The sequence below is a fragment of the Bubalus bubalis genome, chromosome 4, assembly GCF_019923935.1.
Source record: "Bubalus bubalis isolate 160015118507 breed Murrah chromosome 4, NDDB_SH_1, whole genome shotgun sequence".
NCBI classification, from domain to species: Eukaryota; Metazoa; Chordata; class Mammalia; order Artiodactyla; family Bovidae; genus Bubalus; species Bubalus bubalis.
The window spans coordinates 49,862,746-49,885,273 of record NC_059160.1 but is presented as its reverse complement, the minus strand read 5'-3'; the positions used below and the strand labels follow the sequence as shown (position 1 = coordinate 49,885,273).

The window sequence follows — 22,528 nt, the reverse complement described above, 5'->3', positions numbered from 1 at the left end:
GATGAACTGTTTCATAAAGATCTAAGGAAATAAAGGGAATTTTAAAACAGGGTATTCTTAAAAGTTTAGTTACATAGCAAATCAGAAAGTACTGTAGCCAGTTTTTAAATTTTTTGATACTAATGCACAAACATGACAGAACATCTCCAAATATGAATTCTGATGCAAATAATCAAATCCATATATATTTTAAACAACTCTAATAAATATTAAAAATGCAGATTTCTAGGTTTAACAGCAACTTGCTGAATCTTTGCAGGGTGGAATTCAAGACTGCAGTTTAACAACCTCTGCAGGTGGTTCTTGTGCACTCTAAACTTCGGGAATTGATGCAGGAATTATTAAATAGGGAGGACACTTCTATGTCCTAAGCAGATGTGGAACCAACTTAAGACTGCTTACTGACCAGAAATGACTCAAAGGGAAGGAAACCAACTGGAAGAAGGAAGAAAACTGATACTTACTGGGCACCTACTTACCTATCAGGCATGGTCCATAAATTCTCTTATTTAATCAGTATGAGGCCCTTAGGAGGAAAGTATCTGTATTCCATTTGTACAAATATGGAACAAGCTAACCTCCAATGTTAGCTGAGTTTCCCATAACGCTTGAATTAGTGTCAGTCACAACGTCTCCAGCATATGTCCAGAAACAGAGGGGACTACTCAATAACTGGTCCTTCATTCTGCTGCTGTAGTGCTGCCTGTATGCTTGGTTTACCAAGCTGTGTGATTTGAGCTCACTTCAAATCTTCTGGGTGATCATTATTTATTTGGCAGCTAATTGCATTCTACCACAGAAATGAATTTATACATAAATTGTTTAAAGGGAATAATGTAATTTGTTGTTAGAGCCTTTTTTTCCACAGAGGAAATGAAATTTTGACTCGAGTGTTTTATGTAAGGGTATCTCCCCCTGCTACGTTGTTGATTTTGAGTATCTAAAATTTTACTTGTAGGAAGATCTGGGTTAAGAATGCAAGAATGGAAAAAAGCAGAGGTTCACGGGCTAAAAAGTAATGGACTAGGATTTGGTCTAAAGGAAGATAAAGCTGGTATACTGCATGTTTGACCATGAATGTGGATTTTTTTTAGTTTAAACTTTTCTAGTTAGACTAAGCTACAAATGTATTTCTATAACCACAACTGCCTCTGGTTTGCTAGTGTACTGACAAAAGTTTTTATTTATTTAATTGAAGGATAACTGTTTTATAATATTGCATTGCTTTTTATACAAAGCTTTTTACATTAATGGCCACAAAGCACACAAGGCTACTCAACTCTGCTAAACTTTCTTATATACTTTGTTTGTTCACTTCCCTACTCCTCAAAATGACTTTCATTCCCCTGCTTCCTACCCCTCCTGCTGTACTCCCTTTCTCCCATTCTAAATCTCTCTGTAAAAAGAGGCAACCAGACAGCAACTCGTCTGCCTCTCAAAATGCACACTCCTCCAACCTGCCTGCATGTGTTCCCATGCTCTGTGGGCCAGGCATGGGCCAGAACGAATGTCTCTGCTCTTATCCAAAGTAAAGCCCACTTTCACTTCCTCAAGGACTTTAATCCTTAGTATTAATTCATTTTCCACCTATCATCCATCTCTTTCTCCTTGGGTCATACCCACTGACATATAAACATATTCCAGTATTTCCTTTCTTTAAAGAAATATTACGCAATCTCATTACCTCCATTTTCTGCTTCCATTTACAGCAAAATTTCTTGAAAAATGATAGTCCCTGACTCTTTCTCATCTCCTATTCTCTCAACCCACTCCAGTTGCCTTCTTACCTGTCTTATTCCACCAGAATCACTCTTGACAGGGCCAACCAATGATTTCCAGATCCACTGGTCATTTCTTATCTTAGCTGACCTCCCCATGGCATTCGATATTATTGAAAATGTCCTTTTCTCTTGGCAGACTTACTCTGGTCAACCCATTCCAGACCTGGTCTGCCACTACTACAAATTTATCCTCTTTCTGGGCAGTCTCACCTAGAGCTGTAGCAGATAAGCAGATGATCTCCAGGTATCTATCTCCAGTCCTGATTTCTCACAACTCCAGACTTCACTATTTTTCTGTTTGAAAACTCTGCTCAAGTTGGGCATCTCAAGATTGACATCAATAATTACCAAGGTGACCATATAATGAATAATGCATTTCAAACTGAGACACTTTTGACAGTGAAAGAGAACACTGCTGATAATTCTGTCAGGGCAGCAAGCATAAACAAAAATCTGCCAAAGGATTTCCCATCACATTTAGAATGAGATCCTGTTCCTTAGACCTGTGCTGTTCATCTTGTGTCACTCTGACCATCACTTAACTCTGCCCTGACTGTACTGGCTGCCATGCTCCCCTTGAACAAACATTTCTGTATGACTTTGAATGAGTGACTTAGCCTCTCTGTGCCTAAGTGTCCTCATCTGCTAGAACAATAAACAATGGTACTCTCAGCTCTTTAGAGTTGTAAAGCACAACATGCCTAGCACTTAGTAGATGCTGCAAAGAGATACCTTTCAGTCTCCTAACTAAGGAACTGAACAGATTTGGACAGTAAGGGTTACTTGCATTTGCTGAATGAAGAAATAAAGTGAAGATGTGGTCTACATTTTTCATAATTTTTCATTACTTAAGGGCCTTGCACACACGGTGTACATATGTTTGAGTGTCAACAGTCAATTGTGTATTTGTTACATAGTTCAAACTCCACTGCTGAAAGTGAGCCAATCTATGTGGGTAATACTTATCTTGAAACAAAACTTAGAAACTTAAAACCTAACTAAAATCAGTACCAACCATCACACAGTTAACCTTTCATATATTACAGTCAGACCTGGATTCTAAGTTTCCTTAAAAGCTGTACTTGAATATGAATTAGATCATTTTAAATTTAAGGAATTTTACAAAGACGATTTCATAAAAACTCCTGAATTTGTAGTTGGTACTCACTCTTGTAGCATGTCAGGTAGGGGTAACTTTTTCTTATGCCAACTCATAAGCAATCCTTTTTCTGTTCACAAGGTTTGAACAGAAGAGAGATCTCAGTAAATCTGGGCTCTGGCACTTGGCAGCTGGATGGTTCTCTAAGCTTGATTCCTCATCTGTAAAAAGGGGAGAGTAATACATGCACACAGAAGTGTTTAATGAAATAAAACCATCAATTTTAAGCAAACTGACCATATAAATAAGTTCTAACTATTCCTTATGATGGGTAATACTTGGTTCTCAAAGATACCTATTCCAACCTGGAGTTAAAATCAACCTTCTCCACCAAAACGTTTTAGAAATTTGGTAATGTTTCACCAAACACTAACTACAGGATTCAGACCATAGTGGAGTGATGTTTCAGAGCTGGTGGTGAGAAGACTGGGTCTGCATCCCAGATGAAATGTGCTATATCAATAAAAATGTATCCATAATTTGAATGAAGGGAGTGCACTTTTCAGTTTCTAAAACTATTCACTTACAAAATATCACACTTGTGCCATTTAATAGTAGTTTTTGTTTTAAATAGCTCAAGGAAAAATTACAAACTTTATTAAAATAAATGCAATTTATATTTTCAAGTATAGCAGCTGAGTCAGAGATCATGTACTTAAGAGGTAATTTAAACACAACTCAGAAGCTACATAGATTCTTAAAATTACTGGTACCCACAATATTCCTGAATCACTTAAGTTTTTGCTACTTGGTTTCACTCGGCACTGGTAAAAAGAAGCAACATCAGTAAGCAAGTTACTCTTCAACATTTAATGGTGCCACAGGGTTAAATAATGGCCTTCTTTTTTTGGCCTGAATTTTACCAAAGTTAGCCTCAAATTCTTTTTTTGTTCCATTTATATTTGCTAGATGTCCATCCTTTATTCCATAGCCTAAGGAATTCAGTTTCCTTATCCTGTATTGTACTATTTGTGGTGTTAATTCAAGAACCATTGGTGTCTCTCTTATCTGAGCTATGGAAACTCCTTCTTTCAATAATCCCTGAATTCTCTCCTCCAAAACTGGAACAGAGTAATACAAAAGGGCAGGACATTTCAAAACCAATTGCTTCAGGTCATGATCAGTACATTTAAAAGCATTTTTAGAGAAAGACATACTGGTCTGTATACTTCTTGGGCAAAGCTGAAAAAGAAATCCTTTGAGTTTGGAGAGAAGCTGGAGAATTTCAAAGTTTGTGAAACCCTGCTTCTGGAAAAATTCTAGTGTTTCCTTTATAGCTGCAGAAGAATTTAACAAAATAAATGGGTTTTGGCTTAACAATTTTAGAAGCCAAACTTTCATGTTGGCCTCGGACCCACCTAAATTTAGATAACTCTCCTGGAGAATCTTTATCATTTGCTTATTCTTCTCAATAGGATTATGAAAAATATTAGATGCAGTAGTCAAAAATCTGCTAATGACCACATTTTTGAGTCCCAACTCTTGAAAGAACTGAATATTCAGCTTCCGGTTTTCCTGGTCTTTAACAGTAAAGAAAGATTCTGGAAACTGTTCTATTAACTTGACTAACTCTTCCTCGTTTTTACAGACCAATTGCCAAAGTTCTCTTTGGGTGTTGACAGCAGTTGGACTGCAGATAATTGCTTCTGGGCAGCGTTCCAAGATACTGGCTACAGCAGTCTCACTGGCACCCAGCTGTTGTAAAATATTTGCAATTTCTTCAACATAGGTTTCATCCTCCAGAAGTACCCAGCCTTTTAATCTTTGAATTTTCCTGATGTCAACTGACAATTTAAAGAGCTTTTCTACTGTCTTTTTATTTTCTTTCGTTGACTGACTATCAGTTGTACAGGTGAAGGATGCTAGAAAAGGTCTGTATTTTGGAGCTGATAGCATTTCTCGGAAAGAACAGAGTCTGCAGGGCTGGGATCTCATCAGCAACTTCCACAACATGGCTGCAATCCACTGGCTAATTCCCACCGTCCTGAGACTCCAAATGTACAAATCATACCTGTAAGAAAGAAAATACAGGTTCTCTTAGAATACAAACACAAACCTGAGCTGCAAATATTAAGCATGGAAATAAAATGGACAAATCATACAGGTAAACTACTCATGTGGAGTATTAAATAGAGCTGTTTAAATAACTGATGAAGTAACTGTCATATACTGCTTCCCATCTTAAACTTAATACCTCTTTGAGCTTTGCAACAACTTGTGAAGTAGTTATTTCCATTTAACAGATCAGTAGCAAAACCACAGGGAGTTCAAAGATTCACAAACCTCAAATGTTATTTTGACAAAAATTTCGTTTCTTACAACTCTGTTTCTGTCTAGGGCATATACATTTATACACACACTCATTTTTTTTTTTTTTTTAATGTTTTTTATATTTTAAAGTTGATGGCTAGGTAAAGCAAATACTTTTTGAGGGGGAGAGTCAATTTTAATTTTATATTGTATTTTTTGCTGAATAGCTATTATCCAAAATAAGCCACTGAATTTGTTTTGTTTAAAAATGAGTTAATAAATATAATACTATTTTATGAGAATTTGTGACAATCTTTTTTTATAAATCCAGAATTAAGTCTCAGCCAGGTAAAACAAGGAATACCATGTGACTGTCCGGTGGAGTCATGGGAAATCATGTTAGCTGTGGAATGTCATGGTGACCATGGCTTATTTCACTTAGCATAGTATAGCATGTGTTAGGACAAATCAGTTAATTTTAATTGGTCATAGTATAGCATGTGTTAGGACAAATCAGTTAATTTTAATTGGTTAAAGAGTCAGGGAAGTATCCCTTTCCTTCAGGATTCCTACTGCTTTTATGCATCAGATGAGAAGATAAAAATTCATCCCTATTTCCTTCTATATTACTGTTTGAATCTTAAAAGCTAGCTCCTTTAATTCATTTGAAATTTCTGGTTGTGAGCTGAGAATGTAAATAGACTTTATCAATAGTTTAGCTATATCTAAGCACCATTTTTGAACAATCCTTTCCTTCCCCATGATTTGTGATGTTTCCTTTGTTATGTCGTATTAAACGTAGCTTCTGTTTCTAGCTAGCCTTCATCCTTGTGCGTGTGTGCTCAGTTACTTCAGTTGTGTTGACTCTTTGTGACCCTATGGACTGTAGCCCGCCAGGCTCCTCTGTCCATGGGATTCTCCAGGCAAGAATACTGGAGTGGGTTGCCATGCCCTCCTCCAGGGGATCTTCCCCACTGAAGAGATTGAACCCGTGTCTCTTACATCTCCTGCACTGGCAGGTGAGTTCATCACTAGTGCCACCTGGCAAAAATTGTAGGGGAATCCTCACTCCCCTACCATTTTTGCAATTCCCCAAAGGAGCCAAGTGGCTAATTTCCGGCCTTTGCTTCATACTTGGCTCCCTCTGCTAGACCATCCTAAAACAATCTCTGGTCAGCTCATTCTTTCACACCCCTCACAAGGATGTCAAATCTCAGCGCAGACCTCAGCTTCCCCAGACACCCATTCTCTCATTCACTCTCAACCCAATACCCTTGCGTCTAACTAGTACAAAAAAAGGAGTGCAGTTCACCACACCAAACATAAACCTTCTGCTGTTTCCCATTCCCTAGAGTCACACCTTTCATCTTCCAGATAATTCCTGGTCTTGTGCTCATCCCAGCCTCTCTAGCCTGAGATCTCTAGAGCCCTTCTTTCTCATGTATTTACTCTTCAGTTGAATCCTCCTCTCTCAGGTTCCCATCCTTCACCTCAATGGCTCCTTCTCTCACTGCCCCTCCAGCTAAAATTATTTTTCTCTTCCCCTCAGTTAATTCTTGCACAGCCTTTCTCTTCATTTCCTCTCTTCCCATTTACATAACTTCCAATAAAGACAACTTTCATGTGATAAAGCCAATGAGTAGTTTTAGTTCCTCTTTTGGCATCTGCAGCTTTCAGCACAGGTGACCACTTTCTTTGGGAAATAACTCATACCTGACTTTCAAGACTTCCCACTCCCCTGGTCCTCCTTCCTTCCTCTGTTTCTGACCACCCTTTATCTGTCTCCTCTCCAGGCTCATCTTCAAGGCTTGGTTCTAGGCGCTCCTCTTCTTACCTTAGAGTTTCTCCTCAGAGATCCTGTCCTTATCCAGGGCTTGTTAATCCACGGAAACTTCATTCCAGCTTCTCAAAATGTAATCTTGTCACTTCCCTGCAATAAACTTCTCAATCGCACTTTAGGATAGAGACATAAAGTAAATGTCTACTTTACCGTGGCCTTTAAGGCCTCTTTGTCTTAGGCTCTGTCATCACCCAAATCTCCTGTCCCCCACTGCCTACACTTAACTGTACCAACCCCCTTTCAGCCCTTGGCGCTCTACCTGTTCCCATCACAGGGTCTCTAAAGACTGAGAGCTGTTCCCCATGCCCACAATCCTCCTGTCTAAGTGTCACTTTCTCAGGGAAGGTTTCCTGCCCTTTGTGAATAGATGAGGCTTCTTGTCCTCCAGATAGGCTGTCTTGGCACCGTGGACTGTTCCTCTGTGTGCTTAGTTGCTCAGTTGTGTCCAACTCTTTGCAACCCCATGGACTGTAGCCTGCCAGGCTCCTCTGTCCATGGGGATTCTCTAGGCAAGAATACTGGAGTGAGTTGCCATGCCCTCCTCCAGGGGATCTTCCCAACCCAGGGACTGAATCCAGGTCTCTGCACTGCAGGCGGATTCTTTACCATCTGAGCCACCAGGGAATGCCACTTGTCATAGCTGCAGCTGTTCATGTGTGATTTCTGTCTCACTCTCCATGAGGACAGGGATGGTTTACTGCCCTGTTCTATGATAAAATGCTTCTCTACCTTTCGCCTGACTGGCACTGCTGACTCTAGGAGGCATGCCTGGGCAGATGACTTTCGTGTGTGCTCTTCCCCAACACGCTGCTCTTGACCCTACTGTGGCACTTATACTCCTGTAAGTTCTTCATTCTTTCAACCAGTTTTTTGGGGTTTGTTTGTTTAGCTCATTCTCTGTGACAGACATTACACTAGGCACTAGCTCTTCTGCTAAAACATTCTTCATACCTTCGGATCACAGACCCATCAGAGAATATGGTGTGAGTCAGAGGCTCTCTTTCCAAAAAAAAAGGAGCTGTACTCACAACATTTTGCAAACAACTTTAGCAGGATTTGTGAGCACCCTGCAGTCTAACTATGAATAACCTGCACCCGATTACAAGCATCTGGAAGACAGGGTCTGAGTGCAGTTCTACTTTATCCCCTGTACCCAGCAAAGAACTTGGTCCACAGAGAAACAAAGTAAGTATCTGTCAATGGAAAAGCAGTGACAAACCAAATGCACTACAACTTAAAGTAGTGGGTAAAGCTGTGGGCTGCCTCGGCCTAGTTCTGGATCATTAGTTGTGTTATGACTTGGGGAAGTCACTTTTCTGTGCCTCAGTTTGAGCATCAGGAAAGTGGCAACATTCCGTGTTTGTCAAGGTTACAAACTGGGTGATTGTGAAGATTAACACCATGAATCAGAGTATTCAGAAACTCATTAAGTCATCACAACAACCTATATTAAAGATGAGTTAACAGGTGAAAGTAAAGTACCCCAAGGTCGCTCAGCTAAAAAAAGACCAGATCCCGCATTCAAACCCAAAAGCTTAGCTCGAGCCTGCTCCTGGCCCCGTGCTCTGCCCATAGTAATAAATAATCCAGGTAAATATTGGTTAAATCACAACGTGGTCTATTTTTCTGATGCTTCATTTTTCTTAAGCATTTTGGGGGGCGTGAAACCCACTTCTGTAATATGCACAATTTTCATAATAACGGCCCACTCCACGAACACTAGTAATTCAATTAAGGTCGACTGTGACAACACATATGATCTGCTGTTTGAAATTAACTCCAGTTTGTAAAACAGAAAAAACGAGGGCCCAACGAAGACGGTGTTGGGGAGAGACCGAAAACCACACATCCGTCATGTCGGGCATGAGCTAAGAGAAACTTCCGGCCGGCGGCGCCCCGGCGTCCACCAGCACCCTGGCCAGCCAGGCGGAGCTGAGGCAGCTGACGAGGAGTCTGTCTTCATGGTGGGCAGCTCCCAACTCCAGACTGCAGCGGCGAGCACCCACAGGTGCGCAGGACCGGGACGACTCACCTGTCAAGTGTCCGCTCTGTACACGGCACGAGTTCCGGGTCTCCAGCCGCCGGCCAATTCCCCTCAGCAGCGCTGACCCGGCCACCTGTGAACCCGCAGACACGCCCAGAGCCCCCAACGCAGCCAATCAGGACGCGAGGCAGAGGCTACGTGACCCCTCTGACGCAGCGCGGAGGGGCGGGGCGGCGGAGTTCAACCCGACCGGCTTTTCAGCTTTGGCCAGCAAATACTGTCGCTGGCATTCTCATGCCTTTGCCCTCTGTGTAGTTTAGAGAACTTGGAGTTTGTTTGTCCCTTGGGGAATGTCACAGCCCGTGAGAAGAAAAAAAGGTAGAAATAACTCAGAAACCGCTATATGTTTAAGCTGTAGCCATTCAGAATTCCCAAAATAAGCCTACAGATAAAGAACTAATTTACAAAAGAAATTTAGTTTAAAAAAATCCCGAAACTTCTTTGGAACCTATCTAGCCTTCCTGTCCCCCGTCCCCTGCCAACCCAGCAGTCAGCTACAGTGCCTGATTCTTCTTTAAAGAAGAATTAAAGAACTTTAAAGAATTAAACTGCCTCCTGACACTTTAACCCAAATACTAGCCTTTTCAGATAAACTGCTAGGTGGTTTATATTCTGATTATTACCGGTGATTCCAGTCTCATAAACAAATCTCTCCCTAAAGCCAGGCTCAACGTCTGTCCCATTTACTCTCAGATTTATCCATACACATATTTATGGCATGCCTATTAAGTGTCAAGCATTTGCAGCAGCAATGACAACACAGAAGTGCACCAGACAAGGGGGAATATGGAGTTCACATTCTGGTGGAGGACAAAGATATTAACAACCACTGACACTATTAACTGCAACTATAATAGAGTTAAATGTAAAGGACAAGGTGCCAAAACTGGGCTAGCTGTCCTATGCTGGGTGTAGAGTTAGGATCAGGAAAGCTGTGCTTTACCCAGGCGCTAGGCCCCTCCCTTTGTATTTCATAGTATACTGTGCATACTTCTAAAAACAGCCTTAACACAAAGGACTGTAATTCTTCTAGATTGCCCTGTCTCCTTGTGGAGTGAATTCATTGTGGATACTGATGAATTAATTTTCCTATCAACAATGCTTGGCACATGACAGGGACTTGGGAAATGCTAACCAAATCTTTGAGTCTAGCCTTATTACCTAGTTTGTGCTCAATAGCCTTTGTTGAGAGGGTGACAAGTTGTACTTTAATTCCACAGAGTAGCAGCAAGAATCCTGACTCCTTGTCTCTAGATCAACTTTGATCTCCAGGATATTCTAGAATTAACTGAATGGCTAACCATATATGAGGTAGGGGAGTGTTTGTCCAGTAACTCTTCTCCCTCTGAGTTACCCCCACACAAAACCCCCATTATTTGTGGCTTTATTGCACTCTTTCCTGAAATACTAGGATTTGGGGTCCAGACTAACTGAAGTGTGTCACCTATATCTGGGTCTGATACCTAGGTCAGGAAGATCCCCTGGAGGAGGAAATGGCAACCCACTCCAGTATTCTTGCCTGGGAAATCCCATGGACAAAGGAGCCTGGCAGGTTACAGTCCATGGGGTTGCAAGAGTCAGACACAACTTATCAACTAAACTACCACCACAGAAAAGAGAAGGAAGTTACAGAATGTGAAGCTGGGCCTTAGAACTGCATGCCACAGTCACTGGTCAGGAGGGAGGGAGCAGGAATGTGCATTAAGGAGCTGGCAGCTAGTACCGGGGCTCCACAAAATTGTATGAGGAATGACAACACAACCCTGCACACTGTAATCAACACTTGAAACTGACCAATTTAGCTATGCCAGTTGTCTTAAATAAATGCCACCCAAGGTTTTTTCTACCCTAAGTATTTAAAGAATTCAATTCTAGGACCATACAATCAAACACCTGAATAGCAAAATGGAATTACCAGATTAATAATAGTTATGATAACAATAATTGGCAGCTAACCAGAGTTGTAACATGCAGTTATGCAGACTATGTGCTGCACAATTCAGGGGGCTACACAGCATTACCACCCTATAGCTAACATTTATTGACCATCTTTACCACATGCCAGGCACTAGAGTTGGTCATGGACAGGGAAGCATGGCATGTTGCAATCCATGGGGTCGCAAAGAGTCGGACACAACTGAGCGACTGAATTCAATGAACTGATGAAGCAGATACTATTCTCATCTTCATTTTATAGATGAGAAAAAAGAAGGCACAAAAGGTTAATAATTGTCCAAGATCTCACAGCCGATAAATGGCAGAACCAGGCATTCGATTCCAGAGCCTACACTCTTAACTATTACACCATACTGACTAATTCACAGTTGTAAGCCCAATTACTTGAAAAAAACCTCTTTGGTTTTAAATCTTTCTTATAGATATGTTTATTTTTAAAAGTACCAAGTATTTAGAAGATAGTACTCTTACTTAGAATAATTGTGAAAAGTATTTTACTAAATTATAGTAGCTGTTTCTTCTTTCAGAATGGTGACATGTAGTTTACAGACTCTGTTTCTAGTCTGTGATCACATCTCACATACCAAAGCTCTCCTCCTTACCTAAAACAAGCAAAAAAATTTTTAAAAAGAAAAAAAAATCAAGTACACAAGATTCCATATATGCATATACTTTAATAACATAGTCACTTTAGCTGTAATTGAACAAAGAAAGGGAGAACAAAAAGAACTTAACATATGATACTTCCACAACTTTGGGTCAAATCAGGCATACATGAAGCTTTAAAACATATATTGTCTACGTTAACAGAGGCTATAACTGCTAATTTTGATTATGCACATTTTTTAAAACATTATTATCAAAGAGTGTAAAGTTAGACCAAACAATGATGTCAAGAAAAATTCTGTCTTAAAATTTTAACAAAGTCTTTTAAGAAAGTCTAAAAACCTATTTTCCCACACTAACTCTCAAAACTTTGATTTTTTGTATCAGAATATCAGTTAACCACTTTAATTTTTACCATACATGAAAAATTATCAAAAATATATTGATGGGTCTATACTAATTGTGACTATTTATATTTACATTAAGCAAATTCTTCTACCAAGTTCTTTATATACAAATTACCATTTGTCCTTTGTCAAATTCATTTAAAAAGTTAAAAACCACAGAAATGTTATTAGAAATAATGCATTTCAATATGTAACTGCTTTCCATCAATGAGGAATATTTTAAAATAATTTAACTGAAAAAGTATTGAACTCCCCACCAATTTCAGCTGCAACAGTATTCCTTCTGAATGTTTTCTGTGATGTAAGGAAAAAAAAAAAACTGCGTAAAGCTTGATTGCAAGGAATGATAAAAATCTGATGAGTGTTTACTAATCGTCAAGAAATTTACAGACTAATTAGGTTCACATTAAAAAACCAGCAATGATTTAAAAAATGTGAACAGTTCAAGATAACTGAAGAAACAAAAGTCTTAACTGGCAAATGCACTGTATGAAATCTTTTCATATAAATTTAAATCATAAAACAGTATTCCAAAACCAACTGAATTGAATACAGGCATGGCTTTTTGACATTTTCAAAAAGGACCAACATTAAAAAAAAAAAAAAAGCTACTTATCAGACTGGAAATAATGTAGATTTCAGATCTATCACAATAGATAAATTTATAAACACTTAAGATATGACGAAAAGTTCACAAAGAGATATTATTAATATCACTAGAAGTTAAGTCACTTTAATTGTTTTAGACTCATGGTCACATAGGAAGGAAATGAAAAGGTTGGCTTTTTCTGAGAAAAAATCTGAGCAGAACACCATAAGCTTTTCAGATCTGAAGATCATCAGTTCAGAGGACATAAAACAGTATAGCACTGTGCCCAGTACAGGTGCACTTCTCTTGTCCCAGAATTGATTTTGTAACAATCACTGAAAAATTTATGCCTGGGACTTCCCTCGTGGACCAGTGGTTAAGACTCCGCACTCCCAATGCAGGAAGCCTAGGTTTGACCCTTGGCCAGGGATCTAAATCCCACAGCCACAGCAAAGAGTTAGCATGCCACAACTCAAGATCCCGCATGCTACAACTAAGACCCAGAGCAGTCAAATAAATATTTTTTTAAAACTGTATGCCCCAGATTCTCTGGTTTGAAAATAGAGATAAGCTCCATTTCGGAAATTATCTTAATTTATGTTGATTACATACTCTGGCTTAAGCAAGAAATAAAGCTCTAAAATATTTACCTAATTAGTGCTTTGTCGCTGGACTTTAGGACCAATACTCTGCGTGTCCTCTTCCTGATTAGGACGTTTCCCACTGCCAAGACCAGCGCCTGTGGAGCTTCTTCCTAGACATTTAAAAAAAAAAAAAAAGTACATTTAAGATAGGAAAGGTGAAAAGAACAATATGATTGAATGCTTCATTCTTACCTTGCTTTAATAGATGAGTTTGCTGAATGTCTCCATGAGCATAATGTAAAATACCACTCCCTTGAGTACAACCTGTTAGTATTTAAAAGACAGTTTTAAAAGACAGTAAAATCACTTAAGTAAATTCCAAGTTGTATGTATTAAGATTACAAATCTAATTTTTAGTATTTATATTATGTTTTTTTAGAATTAATCCACAATGCTTCATAAGAACCAAAAATCATATGCCCAAATCAGGAAAACTTAACTTGTCCTTAAATTTAGGGACACAGAAATGTTAACTATTCAAAGGAAAAATCACTGATAGTCATTTTGTAAAAAACATTTCTTTACTGGATGACAATGATTAGACACTTGATCATGAAAGCAAAACATAGGGCATCAGTAAGATATACATGCTTTCTTCATCTCCTCCTTTCTCAGCACCAATCTAAAACATACGTCCTTGGAGATAAGAGAATAAACATCTGTCAGATGACAGCTAAACAGCTCACACAAGGAGGAGACAAGACGAAGGTGCTACCCACCCCACCATCTTCCAAGTGAAATGTCCTAGTTCCTTTAGCTCTTGATGTTCTTCTCCCTTTTTCCTATTGCATGGGGAGGCAGGATCTTAACAATTTATCACTTACTTCATTTACTTTTTTCTCTTTCCACACCCCCATTTAGACTCCAAGCTCAATGTGGATTTTATGTCTTCTGTTTTTTGAAAGCCTCACAGTACCTAGCTACAAAGTGTGTTATAGGCAAATATTTACATAATTAGACTACTTTCAAATTTATTAATCCTACCATAAAACATCATGTGTATAAATTTGTGAAGCTAAATCATTCCAATTTAACTTGCTAACATGATTAGTTTTGCAGATAACTTCAAATAATGAATACATATTTGAACTAAGAAAGAGTATGTGCCATCATCCCCCATTAGCTAGGTAACTGCAGTGTGTTGCTTTCTACCCCTCTGCTGCCTGCCTGTTATCTCAGTGTTTCACAGAACTTCTGTCCCTAAAACTCAAGTGTGGAGAAAAAAGGCAGGCTGTGAACTGCGTAAGAAATGTGACAGAACTGTTGAAATGATTCCTTGTTAAAGTTTATTTTAAATCATAGGAGACTTTGAGAAAGAACATTTCTGAAGTACACTACCATCAACAGCAATAATTTGAATGTAGGCCAAACACATAATAAAATCTTTTGTTTTATAAACACTACACATGGCATTACATTTACAGGGGAGGCCCAGTGATACAGGGAAGACTATGAACTTTAGGACAAGTTAGACTTGGATCTGAGTCTTAGCTCAGCTACTTACTAACTGTGGGATCTCGGTTAAGTTACTTAACTCTTCTAGGCTTATTTCTCCAATCATAGAATGAGAATCACACCACCACTTCTCCAGGATATTGTGAGCATGTGGCAAAAATCTCCTCATACACAAAAGTAGGCAGTAAGAGATGAGTGCTTTCATTCCTGTTACCCTAAGCTAACTGTTGATGCTCTCAAAAGTATGCAAAATATTTCTGAACTCAGAAGAGTTCAATTTGTTAAAAGATTTTATTCTTAATATCAAATTTTGAGTATCTGACATTAAAAAAAAAAAAAAGACCGGGAGCTGACTGTGACTCAGATCATGAACTCCTATTGCCAAATTCAGATTGAAATTGAAGAAATTTCTAATTTCTAGGGGAAACCACTAGACCATTCTGGTATGACCTAAATCAAATCCCTTATGATTAAACAGTGGAAGTGACAAATAGATTCAAGGGATTAGATCTGATAGACAGAGTGCCTGAAGAACTATGGACGGAGGTTCGTGACATTGTACGGGAGGCAGGGATCAAGACCATCCCCAAGAAAAAGATGCAAAAAGGCAAAATGGTTGTCTGAGGAGGCCTTACAAATAGCTGAGAAAAGAAGAGAAGAAAAAGGCAAAGGAGAAAAGGAAAAATATACTCATCTGATTGCAGAGTTCCAAAGAATAGCAAGAAGAGATAAGAAAGGCTTCCTCAGTGATCAATGCAAAGAAATAGAGGGAAACAACAGAATGGTAAAGACTAGAGATCTCTTCAAGAAAATTAGAGATACCAAGGGAACATTTCATGCAAAGATGGGCACAATAAAGGACAGAAATGGTATGGACCTAACAGAAGCAGAAGATAATAGGAAGAGGTGGCAGGAATACACAGAACTCTACAAAAAAGATCTTCATGACCCAGATAACCACCATGATGTGCTCACTTACCTAGAGTCAGACATCCTGCAATGTGAAGTCAAGTGGGCCTTAGGAAGCAACACTATGAACAAAGCTAGTGGAGGTGATGGAATTCCAGTTAAGCTATTTCAAATCCTAAAAGATGTTGCTGTTATAACGTGGTGCATTCAATAGGCCAGCAAATCTGGAAAACTCAGCAGTGGCTACAGGACTGGAAAAGGTCTGTTTTAATTCCAATCCCAAAGAAAGGCAATGCCAAAGAATGCTCAAACTACTGCACAATTGAACTCATCTCACACACTAGCAAAGTAATGCTCAAAATTCTCCAAGCCAGGCTTCAACAGTATGTGAACTGTGAACTTCCAGATGTTCAAGCTGGTTTTATAAAAGGCAGAGGAACCAGAGATCAAATTGCCAACATCCATTGAATCACAGAAAAAGCAAGAGAATTCCAGACAAACATCTTACTTCTGCTTTACTGACTACGCCAAAGCCTTTGACTGTGTGGATCACAACAAACTGTGGAAAACTCTGAAAGAGATGGGAATACCAGACCACCTGACCTGCCTCCTGAGAAATCTGTATGCAGGTTAAAACTGGACATGGAACAACAGACTGGTTCCAAATCAGGAAAGGAGTACATCAAGGCTGTATATTGTCACCTGCTTATTTAACTTATGTACTCTGCATATCATGAGAAATGCTAGACTGAATGAAGCCCAAGCTAGAATCAAGTTGCTGGGAGAAATATCAATAACCTCAGATATGCAATGATACCACCCTTTATGGCAAAAAGAGAAGAAGAAATAAAGAGCCTCTTGATGAAAGTGAAAGAGGAGAGTGAAAAAGTTGGCTTAAAACTCAACATTCAGAAAACTAAGATCATGGCATCTGGTCCCATCACTTCATGGCAAATAGATGGGGAAACAATGGAAAGTGAGAGACTTTATTTTTGGGGGGCTCCAAAATCACTGCAGATGGTGACTGCAGCCATGAAATTAAAAGATGCTTGCTCTTTGGAAGAAAAGCTATGATGAACCTAGACAGCATATTAAAAAGCAGAAACATTACTTTGCAACAACGATCCATCTAGTCAAAACTACTGTTTTTCCAGTAGTCATGGATGGATGTGCGAGTTGGACTAAAAAGAAAGCTGAACGCTGAAGAATTGATGCTTTTGAACTGTGATGTTGGGGAAGACTCTTGAGAGTCCCTTGGACTGCAAGGAGATCCAACCAGTCCATCCTGAAGGAAATCAGCCCTGAATATTCACTGGAAGGACTGATGCTGAAGCTGAAACTCCAATACTCTGGCCACTTGATATGAAGAATGGACTAATTTGAAGAGACCCTGATGCTGGGAATGATTGAAAGCAGGAGGAGAAGGGGACAACAAAGAATGAGACGGTTGGATGGCATCACCGACTCAATGGACATGAGTTTGAGTAAGCTCCGGGAGTTGGTGATAGACAGGGAAGCCTGCCATGCTGCAGTCCATGGGGTTGCAAAGAGTTGGACACGACTGAGTGACTGAACTGATTTTTGGTTAGAACATTTGAAAATTGAGATGATTCAAATGTCCAATACATTCTGACTTCTTCACATGTATTAAGAATATATGTGTGGCAAATAACTATACATATATATCACAAAGAATACCATTACAGACCAGGCTTTGTGAGGAAAAACTCATGTGCAAAAAGACTAGTGTCGCTATGCATGTATATGATAAATCTTTGGCCACATTCACAGGGCCTCTGATCTTCTTAATTAATTATCTTATAGTTAATATATACTTAAAGAGAATAAAAAATGGGCATTCTGAAAATATAACATCTGAGTTTCATTTTCCTTAATATTGCTATCCTCATTCAGTTTGCAAGATCTTTGACCCAAATTCCACTATATGTAAAAATATTTTCCCAAATTCCACTATATGTAACAATATTTTCCATCTCCATTGTTTTTCAGTCGCTAAGTCATGTCTGACCCTTTTGCAACCCCATGGACTATAGCCCCCTAGGCTCCTCTGTCCATGTGATTTCAAGGCAAGAACACTGGAGTGAGTTGCCATTTCCAGCTCTAAAATGTCACTAATGGAGTAAGGGGGTGTGTATGTGTGTACATGTATGCATATATACAAGGAACCTATTACACAAATTTTAGATAGAATTTTAAAAGCATATTATAGTGAGGTACAATAAACAATATATTTTATTATTCATCTCTTCATGTTACTAAGTACAGAAATTTCCTTTTTACTTACTTGCATTGCTGCTACAACCTGGGATATTTTCTCCCGGAGAATATCCCATGAGGCCTCCATTCCCATTAGGATTAGATGGCACTGAAGCAAGAAGACCTAAAGGGAAAAAACTTCCTATTAAGTTATGATCAAGATGAAATTCAAGGACGGGGACATAAACAGCTGCCAAAGAAACAAATCAAAGGCATTTAAGACATACCGAGTCCTCTGTATCGTGAAAGCTGCTGATAGATCTGTTTCATCCTCTCAATATTCAAACGGCTTGCCTCAGCATGGTTCACCATTGGTTTAGGATAATTAACTCCTATCAAACATTTGGCTACCTTTTGAATACCTTCTGGTGCATTCCAGGGATCATAGATATATTTTGCAGGGAAGCCTCTTAGGACAGGCAAATAACGCCTTTTAGGAAAAGGAAGAAAAATTATTAATAAAATGAACTGTAAGCAAATTATAACACACTATTTATTAGCTATGAATGACCCAAATCAAATCAATACCATTTAAATGATTTATTACCCTTTTTCTTATCTCTGCTGCCCATCAGGAGTGGGGAATACCTTAAGCGTTGTTTAAGCATGACAAGCTCTTCCTGGATTAGCTATTCCAAACTGAATAATAATCATCCTTGATTTACCTGATATAGTCTCCATTGGGATCTGTTCTCCTACCAAATCCAACAGGGCAATAGCAGTGAAAAAACTGCTGGAAAAAGGAACTACAAGACAGCCACATCCAACTTCCAGCATTTATGCTCCAATCTGCATCAAGCAGTAATTCTTCAAATACCTTCAGAAGTAACGGTAATCAATTAGTTTGCACACAGATATTTCTCAAAGCAAGCATTTTCCAGGTCTCTGTAGATCAAAAGTCAAGGTAAAGAAAACCTAGCACTGAACTATAAAACTAAACATTCCAAAGTTAGTTTCCTTATCTATGTTCTATCCTATAATGAGTAATTTCAGGGAAAGAAACATATTAGTACTATACAAATTTCTGAATAGAATTTACCATTGTAAGCTTGGCAGTGTTACTGGAAAGGGGAGGGTAAAAGTTATTCAAGTCATTGATTTAAAAGGGTAAGTTAGGATATTGGAAGATTTTTTTTTAAAAAAGAAAAAAAAAGTAGTAAACACTTTCAAGAAAGCAAAATACTGCCAAATAAACCACCAAAAAAAAACTTGGAAGCTTGGTACATTGGTCTACATAATGGGAACAATCAAATACAAATGACCTTTAAAATTTAATTAGAATTATGGAATTTAAATTTGGGATTCCTTGATCCAAAAGGGAAACAGAATTAAATTATTTTTAAAAATTCATTAAGTGTGTGCTATGCATCTACCTCATGTACGACTTGGTGCTAGGAAATAGAGATGTAAAAAAACATGGGATCAGAAATGGTCTTTGGAAAGGGGAAATTTATGATATAGATAGGAAGGTAAAACATATTTAAGTCCTCTTATATATACCCATAAGATGATGTCACAAAATGTAGTATGCATCACATTACATAATAAGACTAAAAAGCTATGGTGTTGAAGTGAGGCAAAATGATTTATATTTTTAAATTTATAAAATAAAGACTGCTATTTCTAAGACTCTTTGGTGAATCTTTTATGTGACAGAAATGATCACCTATAAATATACATCAATCTGCTAAGTCCAGAGTATTAAATTTTAGAGTTCCCTTGATGGGTAGGCTGATTTAGCCACTGAAATGACTTCAGGTTAACTGACTTCAGGTTAATCCAATCTGATTATGCCCAAAAGTTGCCTCTATAGTTAAGAAATAAATGCTTTTCTATTGAAAAACAGAAATAAGACTATAAACGAATCTATATAATAGACAACTTTTAGGATATATATATATATATATATAAAAGGTATAGAGTTCTTCAAAATAAAGCCATGCTACATTAGTTGGAAGAACACTTACTTTCATTCCTTCTTCCCAACTAATCCACAGGTCACCTCGTGTCAGGAAACAAGCAACTGCATGTCTGGCTAAATGATGAATCCAGCCCTCCTGACGAAGCTGTGTCATGATGGCATCAATCCATGGAAAGCCCGTCCGTCCTTCTGCCCATTTTGCTAAAGCCTCAGGATTCTTATCCCATGGAATCTGAACACAAATGGGATTTCCTTCCATTTTGTCAAAGCGTGGATTATTTGTTGCTGCTGTATAGAAAAATTCACGCCATAATAGTTGCCCATAAAGGGAAAGGGGAGGGGAACTGTTCTTCTTCACCTAAGATTAAAAAAGCAAAGAAGTATTATCAGAGATTTTTTTTTTTTTGTAAAAAGTATTTTTTAAAAATAAGCTCCAGTTCTAGATAATACCTTTTTGTAGAGATCTGTCAGTTTGAAATAAAAGAGTCGACATGACAAACAACCAAATCGGAGATAAGGACTGAGTCCAGTAGGGCTAGCGAGCAGGGAATTTGCATTCATTCGAGGTCTTTCAAAGTTTGCCACCCAAGCCTGAAAAAAACACAGAGAAAATTATGCTAACTGCCTTTCCAATTTTAAAAGACTGTTTGAAATTGAGCTTTTCAAGAACGTTACATAGTCCTTGGGGAATAAAATCTCATTTTTTCAGCCACAAATGGCAGATTTTAATAAAAAACAAGATAAAAGTGAGCATTCTTTTGTTTTAGTCATCCTCATGTGGCAAATTCCTAACACAAGGTTGAAAGCACCTTCAACCTGTCTTTCTGACACTGAGATAATGTGAAACAGAAGAACTCTATCCTAGCTTTAAAGTCATCAGATACCAGCTTACACAGAAAGCACAGAGGGCTAGTACTGATAGTAGCTAAAGAGTAAATAATTGGAAGAGGAGGAAGAAGGGTATTTAAATGAAGACAGTTATTAATCTTTAATTACATTTGTGCTATTTTAATTATTTCTCTTAATTCTCCTTTTTCAACAGCCTATTTTATTGTTTTTAAAAAAGTGAAATTATTTTTAAAATGACAGTTTGACAATATAAACATCATCTGTATTATCATACTTTTCTTTCCAAATGCCTTTCCAAACGTGTAAGTGCTTCAGTTTCTCCACCTGGCCACACTGCAGAGGGTAAGCCATCTGTATCAAAACCTAAAAAAAAAAAGGAAATGGAAAAAAATCTGACAGCATAAAAATGAAATGACGCCCTGGATAGGTCCTCACAGATAGATGATATATAACATGGTCACTGTCCTTTGAGACATTTATCTTAAGGTGATAACAGATAGACCATTAATTAATAGCATACATAAATAATACACAGATTAATCACTTTTTTGTTTAAGACTTTCTTTTTCTTTTAGTGCAAAATACATGTCAAATTAGAAGTGGGATTTTTCTGAATGGTTTATTAACTCTTAAGCTCCACATGTATTATTGCTTACACCTACCTAGTTCTTCCAGGGACGGGACTCCGTATTTCTCATCATGGTCATCAGACAGAGGAGTTGTGCACTTTTCTATCACTTCTGAAGTAATTGTCTCTACTGGTATTTCTAGTGGTTCCATTTTGCTGATGAGAGTTTGGAATCTTTTATAGGTAAGAGGTGGCTGACCACCATTTAGTTCTATGATCCTATTACAAAAGTTAGTAAAATGCTATTAGTATTTTTAAAAGGACAATATAACTTGATAAACTTTTAAAAGTCTTAAAATAAGAAAATTAAATGAAGATAGTAAAAATGAAAAATCACTTCTATTTTCTATTGTACATGTTTTTATTAAATGTCAATATATGTATCTTACGTATATCTTTTATATTTAATTCTGATCACTAATTTCTCAATTAAGTAATACTATAAGGAAAGAACCTTGCCAATGGTAATCTGAATTAGATACAATTTGGGAATAACCCATTATTCTTTCTCACCATAGCCATTTGCACGTAAGACTTCAAGGAGAATCAGCTTCTTATAGGACCAAGAAACTTGTTAAAACAATTAACAAATCTAAAAATCATTCTCTTCATTTTATAAACATCTGCTAGATGTCAAAATATACAGCATGCAAATATCAAAACTTTTATGACAAAGAAAATTAAGCATCTATAAGTGGAAAAAACAAGTGGCTAATAAGCCTAAAGGCAAAAACAAAAAAATAATATATATGGAAATGTAAAAATATTTTGCAACACAGCTCAGAGAACTTTGTAATCATCAATAAAAACTAAATAAGGCCAATAATATCAAGGAGTAATCAGCAAGTTTTATTAATTAGGATTCTATATTACTATAGTGATAATTACTTGGTATTTTCTATTGTGCATGTTTTTGTTAAATGTTAACATATGTATCTTATGTATATATTTTATATTTAATTCTGATCACTAATTCCTCAGTTAAGTAATACCAAAAACAAAGAGCCTTGCCAATGGTATTTATTGCCAAATTAGATACAATTTGGGAATAAACAATTATTCTTTTTCATTATAGCCATTTGCATTCTAGCATTTAGGCTTCATAAAAAATTATTGGTAAAATTATACTCTATCATTTTATGGATCAGAAACTGAAGCCTCAAGAGAATTTAATAAACTAGTCAAGGTCACATAACTAATAAGTAGCAAATCG

General features: G+C 37.8%; 2 protein-coding genes across 4 annotated transcripts in view; both read right to left on the bottom strand.

Moving 5' to 3' along the window:
• Positions 1 to 3,121: 3,121 nt before the first annotated feature.
• Positions 3,122 to 4,893, bottom strand: MTERF2 (mitochondrial transcription termination factor 2). The gene has a single exon (XM_044941395.2). The coding sequence runs from the start codon at positions 4,891 to 4,893 to the stop codon at positions 3,736 to 3,738; it is 1,158 nt and encodes a 385-aa protein (XP_044797330.2). The 3' UTR covers positions 3,122 to 3,735.
• CRY1 (cryptochrome circadian regulator 1) overlaps positions 4,710 to 22,528 on the bottom strand; it is a 95,582-nt gene continuing 77,763 nt past the window's right edge. The window contains exons 4-13 of one of the 3 annotated variants that reach the window (XM_044941394.2): positions 21,350 to 21,534; positions 20,962 to 21,050; positions 20,289 to 20,429; positions 19,885 to 20,196; positions 18,583 to 18,734; positions 18,145 to 18,347; positions 17,946 to 18,041; positions 13,469 to 13,540; positions 13,283 to 13,386; positions 4,710 to 4,951 (exon numbers count right to left, since the gene is read on the bottom strand). In XM_044941394.2, coding sequence (XP_044797329.2) covers positions 13,283 to 13,386; positions 13,469 to 13,540; positions 17,946 to 18,041; positions 18,145 to 18,347; positions 18,583 to 18,734; positions 19,885 to 20,196; positions 20,289 to 20,429; positions 20,962 to 21,050; positions 21,350 to 21,534 — 1,354 coding nt within the window. In that variant the 3' untranslated portion in view covers positions 4,710 to 4,951. Of the gene's footprint in view, positions 4,952 to 11,428; positions 11,633 to 11,684; positions 12,338 to 13,282; positions 13,387 to 13,468; positions 13,541 to 17,945; positions 18,042 to 18,144; positions 18,348 to 18,582; positions 18,735 to 19,884; positions 20,197 to 20,288; positions 20,430 to 20,961; positions 21,051 to 21,349; positions 21,535 to 22,528 lie in introns of those variants that run through there. The other 2 variants (XM_044941393.2, XM_006069566.4) reach the window with 2 other exon arrangements.

What these genes read in the sequence shown, in the direction of transcription:
- MTERF2 (XM_044941395.2), bottom strand. Translation starts at nt 4,893, where the DNA reads ATGTTGTGGAAGTTGCTGATGAGATCCCAGCCCTGCAGACTCTGTTCT.